The sequence below is a fragment of the Nannospalax galili genome, unplaced genomic scaffold (assembly GCF_000622305.1).
Source record: "Nannospalax galili isolate Female #2095 unplaced genomic scaffold, S.galili_v1.0 scaffold653, whole genome shotgun sequence".
NCBI lineage: Eukaryota > Metazoa > Chordata > Mammalia > Rodentia > Spalacidae > Nannospalax > Nannospalax galili.
In genome coordinates, this window is record NW_008334077.1 from 2,807,833 (window position 1) to 2,820,937 (window position 13,105).

The 13,105-nt window shown below is 48.5% G+C and overlaps 1 protein-coding gene across 1 annotated transcript in view; it reads right to left on the minus strand.

Moving 5' to 3' along the window:
* Window positions 1-12,801, minus strand: part of Ptk7 (protein tyrosine kinase 7 (inactive)) — an 81,831-nt gene extending 69,030 nt beyond the window's left edge. Inside the window, exon 1 of the mRNA XM_008829120.3 lies at window positions 12,534-12,801. Within this exon, the coding sequence (XP_008827342.3) occupies window positions 12,534-12,609 (76 nt within the window). The 5' untranslated portion in view covers window positions 12,610-12,801. The remainder of the gene's footprint in view (window positions 1-12,533) is intronic.
* Between the last annotated feature and the right edge of the window lie 304 nt (window positions 12,802-13,105).

Sequence of the window (13,105 nt, forward strand, 5' to 3'; positions counted from 1 at the left end):
CCTGGAGACAAAGAAGGTTAAAGAAGGCTGCATGGGCTAAGAAAAAGCCCCAGCACCCCAGCCTCTCCCACAGCAACAGAAAGACAAAGCCAACCCCCAAACTCTGAACCAACTCAGGTCACGTTATCAAAACTGGGTGCCAGTGTTTACTAAATAGAAGTTTTCAAATAGGTGTGGGATAGGTGGCCCTCTAGACTCTCTCCAGCTTCCTCAGCCTCCTGGAGTGGAACAGAAGCCCACACCATAAGCTCTAAACGCTGTTGTCTATACCAGACATTTATTTTCTTTAAATCGATCCATTTAACAATTGGTTTCATCTCTTAAATTAACCAAACTGGTCAAATGATTTGCTCTGTATAGCTGGACCACAAGGCCCACAGCATTTCCTTTCCCTGTTTTTCCCCCTGAGACAGCAAGACAAGGTATTCTTTGTTTCTTACCTGCTTTATTTTTCAGGTGGCAGCAAATGAACTTTGGCTCTCAAATGTCATCCTAGGCCTATCATCTCTCTAAAGGACCTATTGGTCTCTACCTTCCCCATCCTCAGGCTGGGAAACTGGGAAACAGCTCCTCTTTGTTTTTAAGAATCAGACCCCAGAGTTGTTGCAACAACTCTGACAGGACACAGAATCTACCATTCCTCTGGAACCTCAGATTCACACTGGAACCTAAGAACTTCAGATGCTGAAGAGCTTTGAAGAATATTTAAGAGAAGTCACTGGCTCAGCTAAGGCGAGTCTTGGCACAATGAGAAGTCATCTCCCATAGTATCAGAGGCTTCCATCCAGCTCTTCTCAACTCTAAAGTCATCTGGTCCCTCTGTGGCAGGCCTTGGAATACCATAACCACTGCAGGTAGTAACTGCTAGGACCTACGTGGTCCGCAGCCCAGCCCAAGGTGCACCCTGGTAGCAGTGAGCTGGAATGAAGCAGCGTCCTGCAAGCCAGGGCCTGCAACCTTGACCCTCCAGAAACAAGAGGCAGAAAAGGCTAAGGACTCACTAGGAAAGCTCAAACATGGTATCCGGGCACAGCACCCGAGAGGTCTAGACTATATAATGTCTGACCACAGGTCTTAAAAAATTTAAGACTAGCCGGACGTGGTGGCACACGTCTTTAATCCCAGCACTCAGGAGGCAGAGGCAAGCAGATCTCTGTGAGTTCAAGGCCAGCCTGGTCTACATAGTAAGTTCCAAGACAGCTGGGGCTACAGGGAGACTGTCTCAAAAAGACCAAAAAAAAAAAAAAAAAATTTAAGACTAGGCTGGAGAGATGGCTCAACAGTTAAGAATACTGGCTGTTCTTGCAGAAGACCTGGGTTCAAATCCCAGCACCCACTTGGCAGCTAACAACTGTCTGTAACTCCAGTTCCAGGAGATCCGACGCCCTCTTCTGACCTCCTCGGGCCTTATACAACACGGGTGTACTTACATACATGCAGACAATACACACATACACATAAAAATAATAAATAAAATATATTTTTAAAAATTTAAGACCAGCACAAAGGAGCCACTGAAAATCTTAACCTTGCTGTTTAATAACCAAAGTAGGGAGGAGGGTGACTTTGAATGTCAAATGCTCTCTATGTTTTTCATAGATTTCTTGCCTACTGTAGTAGAGAGTTGTCTCACCATCTGCAAAATCTTTTTGCCAGTGGCTGCCCTCAGGCAAGGCACTCAGGGGTCAAAGTGACAACTGCTGTACTCAGGGGCTGTAAGTAGAGACCACAGCAGAGACTAACACTGGTCTCAGCTCTCTTACCAGCTTTTCAGTGCTAAAGATGATCGTCCTTGTGTGCCTCAGTTTCCCTGTCAAGTTCATACTTGCCAACCCTTGCAAAATCCCACCCTCATCTTGCCTACCACTGAGCTTTGTTAATAGGACCCAATGTTAGCACCAGTGAAAGTTTTTGTAAATTACAAAGCAGGTGCAGTTATTGCCGGTTACCCCAAAGCACACCAGCCTTCCTTCCCAGCTTCACGCCCCACTTTGGGTGTGCTCCTTTTTTGAGGAAAAGAAAGAAACGAGTCAGGGACACATCTGGGCCCTTTCTTATTTTAAAAAAAAAGTTCTCAATTTTCTCCCTCCATAAAGAACCCCTTCTGCTGCATATGGAAGCACACACAAGTAATCCTAGCTAGCACTCAGGGAGGTAGAAGCAAGAAGATCAAGAGTTCAAGGCCATCCTCAGCTACATAGTAAGTTCCAGGAGCCATAGTGAGTTCCTTGAGACCCTGTAACAACAGGGACAGTGAGATGGCTCAGTGAGTAAAAGGTACTTGCTGCCAATCCTAATAACCTGAGGTCAATTTGGGACCCACATGTGGAAGGAAAGAACCGGTTTCCCCAAGCTGTTCTCTGGCCTCCAAGGACAAAGCCATACAGGGAGCTATGTGCACACATTACATAAATAAAAATGTAACTTAACAGAACTCCTTCCTACACCTGTCTAAAATCTATTCAAACTTGTATTTCCTGGTATGGACATCCCCAAGATCCACTAGCTGGAGCCCTCCAAGGCCGGAGACAGAGGCGATTTGCCTTCTAGCATAGATTGCACTGTATCAGGAGTGTCCAACTGTCCCCAGGGAAAGAAGCCGCTGGGACAGGGAAGCCTGAAGCTCTGGAATGGGATGTGAGTTAATCTCCAAGCAGCTCTTTTCTCTAAAGACTCAGCCAGCCTTCTGTGCCATTATCACAGGAAGCCTACTTCTGACAGGCAGCAAAATCTTCTGGCAGGAGAAGAGCCGAGAAATGAGCTAAGACCTCCGCAGCTACAGACAGACAATGCTTGGGAGTGGGTATAGATGGTACAGGACCTGGCTTCCCAGGCTTCTTCTGTTCACCCAGTTTCACTACCATCTGAGTCAGGGCAACTCTCATGAAGAGAGCTACTTGGAAACATTAGAATGCAGGACACTAAAATCATGTTAGCCCATCAGGACAAAGGATGACTGGTTATAATAAGGCCTTCATTCCAAGGGGCCAGCCATGAACTACATAGGCTGTGCACTGTGCAAGACGCCTTGTCAAGAGTGTTAATACACTGCCAACTGGCCAAAGGCCTGAGTAGAACAGTGCTGTGTTCACCTACAAGAAAGAAAAACTATTTCTTTTCTTTTTGGTTTGTTTGTTTGTTGAGATAGGGTCTCCTTGTAGCCCCAGTTGGCCTGGAACTCTGTGTAGACCAGGCTGCCTGGATCTCACAGAAATCCGCCTGCTTCTCTCTACTGAGTGCTGGGATTAATTTTAATTTTTTCCTTTTCTCTGTGCTGGGGATTGAACCCAGTCTTACACATGGTAGGCAAGTGCCCTTCCACTGAGCTGCACCCATTTCTAATGTACACCAGAGGCATTGTTTAAGCAGTCCCAAATGCAGACAAGCCTTCTCCTCCCTGCCTCACCACCACCTCTACTCTCAAGAAGGGGACACAAAACAACCAGTATGTCTCCTGAAGGAGAGGCCATGCATTCTAGTCTCGCTCCTACAGTGAGCCTTCCATCCCTGACCACAAAGCGCCTTACTACTGCCCCGTGGTGCTGATAGAAGTTCCCACAAGTTATACAGAGCCACTGACTGGGGAAACCCTCATAGCCATGGGTGATGATGGAAGTCCTTCCCTTGGGTATTATAAGCATCTTCCTGAGCTGCAAGAAGCACTGTTAATACCAGGTCCCTGGGAGAACCTCAACATGCTGAGGGAGATGGTGGCCTTCAACCAGCAATGACCCTCTTGGGAGAATCTGCTGCTACTGATGGGTGGAGGGAGGGATATTTAACCAGTTTACCACCAGGGAATACAAAGTAGCTGTACCCATATCTAAGCTGCAGCTGGAATGCTGAGACCCATTTAGAAAAACCCCTCTAAAGTGACTGAACACTTGCCTTGCATGCACAAGGCCCAGAGTTCCAGCCCCAAAGCCACAAAAACAAAACAAAAAGGACCCGCATTTCTGAACGAGGAAACCAATAACTAACACTGCCAGTCAAGAAAGGCTGGTCCCCTAACAGTCTGTGGCAAAAACCCTCAGGATTGGCTGGCAGGCTGCTTCCAGGAGACAAACCCTCTCCACAGCTGGAGAGTTTCCTTACAACCTCACAGGTGGGCGGGCTGGCAGGGTACAGTGCCCTCTGTACTGTGAGGATGAGGAAGCTGAGGCTCGGGAAGGTGAATGATACCCGCTCAGGACCATGTAGCTATACAGCAATTGAACCCTGACTAGAATACAAAAACCAGGTTATCACAGGAAGGAAAGCAGGTGTCACAGGACAGCAATCAATTTTTGTCTTACTTTACCACATGTGGATGCTACTTGGATGCTATGGGACTCTAGAAAGGAGCCACCCAAACTGTCAGCGCCTGTCCAGTGCGTTAGCATCATTGTGAGGCAGTGACCAGGGCCTATATCTACTTAGCAATGTCAGCACCTTTCTCCCTCCTCTCTAAAGCCCTCCCAGTCCATTTGCTTCTATTATGTCTTCGACTTACTGTCCCATGCATTCTGGAATGTTCTTGTAGTCTACTTAGCACTTAACCAAATGGTGTCTTTCACTAAACTTCATCTGATCCACATCTCTCCATCTCTTCTCCTTCCTCACTCCAGCCATATCTGTCCCTCAGGCAGTTTCACCCTCAGAAGACACTTAAACACTGTGAATTGGCTCCTTCCAAGCCCCTCAATACCAACAGCACCCTCTTTCTCACCTCCATTTTGGACTGGCAAATCTTCTTTCTCAGTCAGGCATGGTTGTCCATGCCTATAATCCCAGCACTCAGGAGACTGAGGCAGGAAGGCCATGAGTTTGAGACCAGTCTGGGCTGCACAGCAAGTCCAAGGCTTGTTTGGCCCATTCACAATACCCTGTCTTAGACAGAAATAAAACAAAAAAATCCTTCCCGATACTCACTAGAAGAATTTCCTAGCAAGCTCGTTATAAATGCAATTTCCTTTTGAAATCTGAACTATGTGACTGGATTGGCTATTGAAAAATTACAATATAATCTAATAAAGAAGAAAATAAAAGGCATTTTCTGACTCCTCCCCCCCAAATTCTGATTTTCAGGTCTGTACTAAAGCTCAGGAAACTCCTTGAGTTAACTGCCTGCTTCCCTTGTTTTACTCTCTACCATGTGTTTATTGTTTATTTTTTATTTTTTGGTCTTTTTGAGACAGGGTCTCCCTGTAGCCCCAGCTGGCCTGGAGCTCACTATGTAGACCAGGCTGGCCTTAAACTCACAGAGCTCCGCCTGCCTCTGCCTCCCGAGTGTTGGGACTACAGGCGTGTGCCACCACATCTGGCTCGTTGTTTTTTGTTTTTTTTTTTAATTTCATGTGTGTGAGTGTTTTACCTGCATGTTATGTATAAGTACCACGTACATATAATGTCCCCAGAGCCAGAAGGTGTCAGATGCCCTGGAACTGGAGTTACAGATGGTTGAGAACTCCGAACCCAGTCCTCTACAAGAGCAAGTGCTCTTAACCGCTGAGCTGTCTCTCCAGCCCTCTACCATGTGTTTTCGAGAAACCCCCATCTCTATCTTCCTAATAAGTGACTCAGGATCCCCTTGATTTGGGACTCCATTTTCAGAAGTTCCATGCACACTTAGGCAAGGTCATACATACCCTGCTCACCAAAGTCCAAGCTCCTAACAAGAAGGGCGCAAGGGCTCTGCAGACACCTAGTAGGTGACAGTCCAGTCCCCAGTGCTTTGGCTCCAGGCATGCCTCAGTTAAGGCACACAGGGAGATACTGCACGGCAAGCCAAAGGGAAGTTGTGGGGGAAGGGGCCCAGAGTGTCATCCCTATGCTATTTGTACATCGCTGGGAGGGAAACTGCCTAAGTGCAGAGAAGAAAAGAGGATGGAAAAAGTGATGTAGTACAGAGGGACTTCCTCAAACCACTGATTAACTGTAGCGGCAACAGCGCCAGCTCCACCAAAGTGCCAAGGGGCTCAAAAGTGAACTTAGAGAACCCCAGGACAAGACTCTAATGCTGTGTGTCATGGTGGCAGAACTTCCCCACCCTCAGAGAAAAAGGACCAAGCAGATGGGTGCTGGAGAAGAAGGGAGGAGCAGGTGGGCAGCACTTCCAGGGCAAGCGAGGGCTTGTACCAGCAACCACGGCCCAGCCTGTAACCCACCACATGGCTCCAGCCAGAGGTGGTGCCAGGGCACAGCAACAGAGAGGCATGCTACTGAGCTTAGAGGGAGCAGAGGGAGGTTGAGGGACACAGGCCAAGGACACCCAACCCTGCTTAATGACCCTTTCTTCCATCAGGAAAACACCAAAGCCTGAATCTCTGGCCCCAAACTGCTCTTGGCTCAAATATTGGGAGTCTGAACCAGCCAACCTCCATCCCAGATGCGTCTCACAGAAGCTGTGCTGGCTTAAACACAAACTCACACAACCCCCCCTGACTCCCAATATGAAAACTCAAGTACTAAGAACAACTGTCAAAGCCCAGGGGAGAAATGCCTCCCTTTATGAACTGAATGGATTCCTGAAAAGTTGCCTTTCAACTAAACTGCCTAACAAGCCAATTTCTCCAATGGTTTTCCTGCTAAAGACATACACTCCTCTAGAAAAAGCTAAGACTCCCCAAGGAGCTAAACATCACATTGAATGTCAAAAACCTCCCAAAGCCATATATTAACAGGCAAGTTGTTTGACAAAATCCAATTCAAATTAAACCCAAAGTGCCATTTTTTAAAATATTTTATCTTATTTTATTTTTGAGGGTTTCTGATAATGCTACATTCTGAATATACAAAGGGTACAAAATGAACTTTATTCCAGAATATTTCAAAGGATGGTGCCAGTCTATCATTGTCTGCAAAGCACCTTCACATACTGTTACTGTAGGTCATTTTGTCTCTTAATTAAAGTAAGGCAGCACATGTCCATAGTTTTGGCCTGTACTGAAACAGGAGGGTTCTTCGTCTCATTCATAAAAGAACTGAAGCATGGACTCCAACACCAAAGTGCCTTTTTTTTTTGTCTTTTTGACACAGGGTCTCCCTGTAGCCCCAGCTGTCCTGGAACTCACTATGTAGACTAGGCTGGCCTTGAACTCACAGAGATCTGCCTGCCTCTGCCTCCCAAGTACTAGGATTAAAGGCGTGTATAGGTACGTGCACAAGTGTCGTGCAATGACTGAGGAGGAGAGAAGAGGCCGTCAGATCCCCTCGAACTGGAGTTACGGTCAGCTGTTAGCTGCCATGTGGGTGCTGGGATTCGAACCCCGGTCTTCTGCAAGAACAACCAGTGTTCTTAACCGCTGAGTCATCTCTCCAGCCCCATATCTCATATTTTTAAGGACTTATTTTTAATTATGTGTATGTGGGGTGTGTATGTGTGTTATGTATGTGTGTGTGTACACATGTGAGTGCAGGTGCCTGCGGTGACCAGAGGTGTTGATCCCCTGGAGCTAGAGTCACAGGTGGTTGTGAGCCACCAACATAGGTACTGGGAACTGAACTCAGCTCCTCTGCATGAATAGTACATGCTCTTAAGCACTGAGCCATCTCTCAGCCCCGGAGTGCTATCATTTTTTAAATATACATCAGGGTTGGCAATGATGGCAAGATGGCTCAGTGGGTAAAGGCACTTGCCACCAAGTCTTGATAACCTGAATTCCATCCCCGGGTGCCACATAGTAAGAGAAAACTGACTCCTGAAAATTGCCCTCCAACTTCCATACATACACCATGGCACATGTGTACTCCTCCCACAATAAATAAATAAAGTAATAAATGTACACATCACAGCAAAGAGTGCTCCCGGGAACTAAGTTATTTAAAGCAAATCTTCAAATAGGATGCAAAGTCTCTGCCCTTAATTTACACTGTTGCAACAGGAAAGTCCTGATCTTGAGTTTGTATTTTATAAGGAAGGATGCCTAGCTGAGAACTTCTGGAGATTTGGAGTGTTGTTAAAAAAAAAAAAAAAAAAAAAAGATTGTAGGAGTTGGAGAGATGGCTCAGCAGTTAAGAACACTTGACTGTTCTTGCAGAAGACCCAGGTTTGAATCCCAGCACCCACATGGCAGCTAACAACTATCTGTAACTCTAGTTCCAAGGTATGCAACTGCCTCTTCTGTCCTCCAAGGGCATTGCAGGACACGGGTGCACTTACTTACCTACGTGCAGGCAATACACAAATACACACAAAAAAAGAACATTGTAGCTGAACATGATGGTCCATGCTTGTAAATCCAGCACTTGGAAGGTTGAGACCAGAGGACCATAAGTTTAATTAAGGTCAGTCTAGTCTACATAGTGAAACCCTGTGTTAAAAACAAAGCCAATTGTAATTCTGACTTAATTCACTCAGGGAATGCTGATGTCACCTGGTTTGGAATCTGAGTAGCAAAGTTACAGACAGTCTAGGCCCCCACACAATTCACTGCAGAAAGAACCTCAGCATCAATTTTTTCAGCTAAGGCCTCTCCAGGCAGGTCAGTTTCCTATGCAGAGATGGCTGTCCATGCCCAGAATGCTAGGAGAAAGCCAGACACTCCACCACATCAAAAGTCAGAAGAGCCAGCACAAGCACAGCCGGTCAGAAAACAGGGAAGGGGGAGGCCCATCCTTTGATTCTATTATGGTGAAGCAAGCCACCAGGAGGGACATCAGGCAGCCCCATCCCAGAGAAGCTAAACGAGACACATAAGACCCCCGATGTTTAGCATGCAAAAGGGAGTTTCAAATTTGCTCTTGATTACTTTTTATCCGCTTTTCTTGAGACAGGGTCTCACTGTGTAGCCCTGGCTGGCCTGGAACTCAAAGAGATCTGCCTCCCTCTGTCTCCCAGGTATTGGGATTAAAAGCATGCCCCACCATTCTGGGCCCTTCATTCCCTTTACTAATGAACCTGTGTAAGGACCCACTATAACTAAGGTTCTGTGCTAAAGGAATTCTATAGGGGAAACTGAACTGAGACAAAAATATGAAAGGTGTCCTAATATGACACAGTTCAGGGTTGGAGAAGCTGTTAGGAGGCTGCTTACCATACATGCACGAGGCCTTGGGTTCAGTCCCCAGCACTGCATAAAATTGGGTGTTGTGGGTTATACATGTAAATCTAGCACTAGGAAAATACAAGGCAGGAGGATCAGAAGAAGTTCAAGGCTATCTTCAGCTATATAGCAAGTTCAAGGCCAGCCTAGGCTACAAGAGACCCTGTCTCCAAGAGGAGTGGGGGGTGGAGAGGAGGAAGTTGTTGAGGTTTTGAAGTTGTTGGTGGACTGGGCAAAGGAAAGATGAGAGAAGGGAACGTCATGGAACTAAATGGCCCAGAATGGAGAACTTGGTATATTTTAGGAGATGGTGAATAGGTAGCTGGCTGGAATTAAGGTTCCAATACGTTAGGTGAGAAGTGTTTATTATTGAAGACAAATGTAAAGCTAGAAAGGTATGTTAGAAGCAGCCCACAGAAGAGGGAAGAGCAAGAAAGAAGCCTTTATGTAGTCATTACATTTCATCCTCAGCACAGCTCCAGGAAGTGAGCACCTTTACAGAGGAGGCAACCTGAGAGGGTGAGAGAGTGCCTTGCAAGGCATGGTGGCTTACACTTAAAATCCCAATCAGCAGGAAGCTGAGGTAGGGAGATTGTTGCACATTTGAGGCCAATATGAGCTACACAGTAAGTAGCTCAGGCTAACCTAAGCTACAATGTGAAAAGAATGTGTCTCAAAAAAAAGGGAGGGGGGGGAATCTGTCCAGGTCACAGGACCTGTTAATGCGTTTGAGTTTTTGAGTTTGTTTTGCCAAATACTTCATCTCCCTAGCCTGAGCTCTGTCCACCCATTCCTGCTGCTCTAACCAGATCCTCTGTGAGCAATGTGAAGATTACCCTTGCGTTCCCACTGCCAAAGATGCCACTGATAAAAGCAAGTACCAGGTCTGAATTACATACAGACTGTAGAGCCTTGGGGAATGCAATCCTCAGGACAACGTATCCCAGAATGTGACAATTTCTTCAACTCAATTTCTTTAAACATGCAAAAGCCTGGAAGAAAAAAAATCTAAGGATAGGGATAGGGAACAGGGATAGGTGGGAGCCACAGCTGACCAAGAGGATGGTTTTAAGAAGCCTAGGTTTCAAGGTCAGAGAGATGACTCAGGTAAAGGTGCCTGCCATCCTGAGTTCAAACCCCAGGTGAAACATGGTGAAAGAGAACCAACTCCAGCAAGTTCTCCTCTGATCACAAGCTCACTCTGGCATGTGAATAAATAACAAATAAATTAATTAATAAAATAAATGTAATAATTTTTTTTTAAAGAATCCTAGGTCTCATCCAAGTATGGTAGTATACTCCTCTAATCCCAGCACTCAAAAGGTTGAGGCAGGAGGATCACAAGTTAGAGACCAGCCTGGGCTACAGAATGAGTCTGGTGCCAGCCTGGAACTATATAGTGAGATTCTGTCTCAAAAAAAGAAAAAAAGAATTCCAGGTTCCAAACCTTAAGCCTTCTCTTCCTCCATTGCCATCTTTATCACACTAGGGATCTCAAGGTTTGGAAAATAATGCAGCCATTTACAGCATAATTACCCAAACTTCAAAATGGTCTAATCCACAAACCTGACCAGGCTGGGTCCCTAACTCAGGCCTTATTAATAACAAGGTTTCCCTACAACTTCAGTTAATGACACAGTTAAACAATGAGACGGAAAAAATGTACTGTGATCTGTTAAAGAAATCGTTGCCCCCTGAAGTCATGTGTCTGGGGTGGGCAGAGTCTAGGGATTTCACTAGAAGATAGCAGGGGCCTTAGCCTCCTCTGAAATTGTTTACTGTGCATGGACAGGTTCCACACCAAGGCACATTTGGTGGAACTGATTTAAGGCTCTCATTAAAATGTTCCTTTGTTGAGCACAAGACATCCCCCCAACTCCCTCCTATCCCAAGCCTAACATCCCCCCCAAACACCCACCACTGAAGCTAACATCACGAACATCAGTTATTTTCTCATGGAAGGAATTTACAACTGTTGAACAAGGGCCCCTGTCTCCATTAGAATTTCCCTTTGGAGAAAGCAAAACCAGTGCAGCAAAGACAGCAGCCACGTCGAAGGCAGCCACACACCAAAACCCAACCAGCCGACCCAGGAGGCCTGTGAGCTCAGGCTGCTTTGCCCATATGGCTAGGCCCCCATCCTGGCTGTACGAAAAAAAAAAAACTTCCTTACTTCCTCTGGGAGCAGATGTGGGATTTTGCCATGAGCAATAACCACCATACACATAAGGAACACAGGGCAACTCTACCTCGAAACCAGGGGACTGGCTCTCCCCTCTCCTTTTAAAACTAGGGGTGGGGGAGATTTTCTTCTCCAGCCCTTAAACTCCTCAACAGCTGGCTGATGAGAAACGATGACAGAGAAGGCAATTGCCTACCCCTGCCCTCCCAGCTGGCACTGTTCAAAGAGAGGGGAAAATGGTAAGTTAGGGCAGTCCCTTGGAGAGAACACCCCCCTCCTCCAAAGAGGGCTGTTTTGCAGACCACCACTGAAGACTGTTTTGGAAGGTGACAGGGCGTCATTTCCAGTTCTCATGAATGGGATGAGCAGACTGGGTATTTCCGGTTAAAACACTTTCAACACCTCAGTGGTGACTCTCAGGTGTGAGCCAGCCAGGAAATAAAAATCTGCCGTGGGGGGGGGTTGCCCCTTGTTTGCCCTGGAGATGCGGGCCACACCCTCATCAAAGTGCACAGGCCCTCTGTGAAAAAACAGGGTCGAGCTCTTTTTTTTTTTTTTTTTTTGCCTTTCTGCGCTTACAAAATGAGGTTTTTCTTTCCTCCGTGAGTACGGACAGGATGGAAATCCAGGAAGGAGCAAACCCCATCCGCACCTTGGCAGGCCGGCCATGTCCGATTTTGGCAGCGGCCTTCACACATTACTCACCACCGCAGCCTGGGACCCTCCGCTCCCGGGATTCGACCCCGGCACGCAGTGGGACTAAGGTTCGGGCGCCGGGGCGGGGAACAAATGAAGTACCCCTAATTCCATCCTTCTGCACTCACCGGCAGGGACAATCTGGGTTGCAGTTTTGCCCAGAAACTTGCAGGAAGGGAGCCGGGAGCGTCGGGCCGGCATAGGTAACAAAGCTCCGCGCCCGGCGCACCGCAGGTCACTAAGGATCGGGTCCCAGGCGGGTCCCCGTCACCTGGGCTCCGAGGACCGGAGACACCCCGGTAGTACCCTCACCTCTAAGGGGATTGGGGGGGGCATTCCTCCCCGAAGAGTAACTCCCCAGCAGGGCCCGAGAGCTGGCAACTCCCTGCATGGCTGGAGCAAACTCTCGGATCGGCCGGGAGAACTCGGTGGCCGCTGCACTTCGAAGCGTCCGGGAGAGGACCCCGAAAGAGTGCGCGGGGGGCTCCAGGAGCTCTTCCTCCCGGACCTCGCCCCCGCCCCCGTGATCGCCCAGCCCACCTCTCTAGGGCCCCTGCAGCCCTGCAGACTCCCGCGCTCCCTAAAAGCCCGGCTCCATGTACCCCCCCACTCCGGTTCTCTGAGGGACTCACCCGCCAGCAGACGCAGCAGCAGCACGGCGCCAAGCAAGGGCAGCGAGCGGGCGAGGGAGCCCCGTGCAGCGCCCATTGCGGCGGGCTCCCAGGAGCAGCGAGGTGCAGGGCGCACGGCAGGGGCTCGGCGACCGACCCCCGAGGCCGACGCACCAGAGCGCGGGCGCCGCTGCAGCAGCCGCAGCCCGAGCCCGAGGCGTCCCGAGCTGGAGCCTCGCGCGCCAGGTCCCTCCGCCGCCTCCAAGCCACGCCCCCGACGCCCCCTCCCCGTCGGCCGCACGGCGCCCCGCCCCCTCGACGCCCCCTCCTCCCTGCGGTGGCGGGGAGGAGCTCGCATTTGGGGGAGGGATCTGGACCAGGATTGGGGGACAGTGAAAATCTCCAGGGAGTGTGAGGGACCTGCTCGAGGTTGGAAAGTGTGCCAGGTGCCCACCGCGTAGTCTGTCTGCAGGGACCCAGGGCGAGCAAAACGACTCCCACGATTCCGTGGCCCCTGGGGAGGATGGTCACTCTGGACCTACCCGGAGATCAGGACCAATAGTATTCTCCAAGCTGGAGGAGAAAAGCAACCC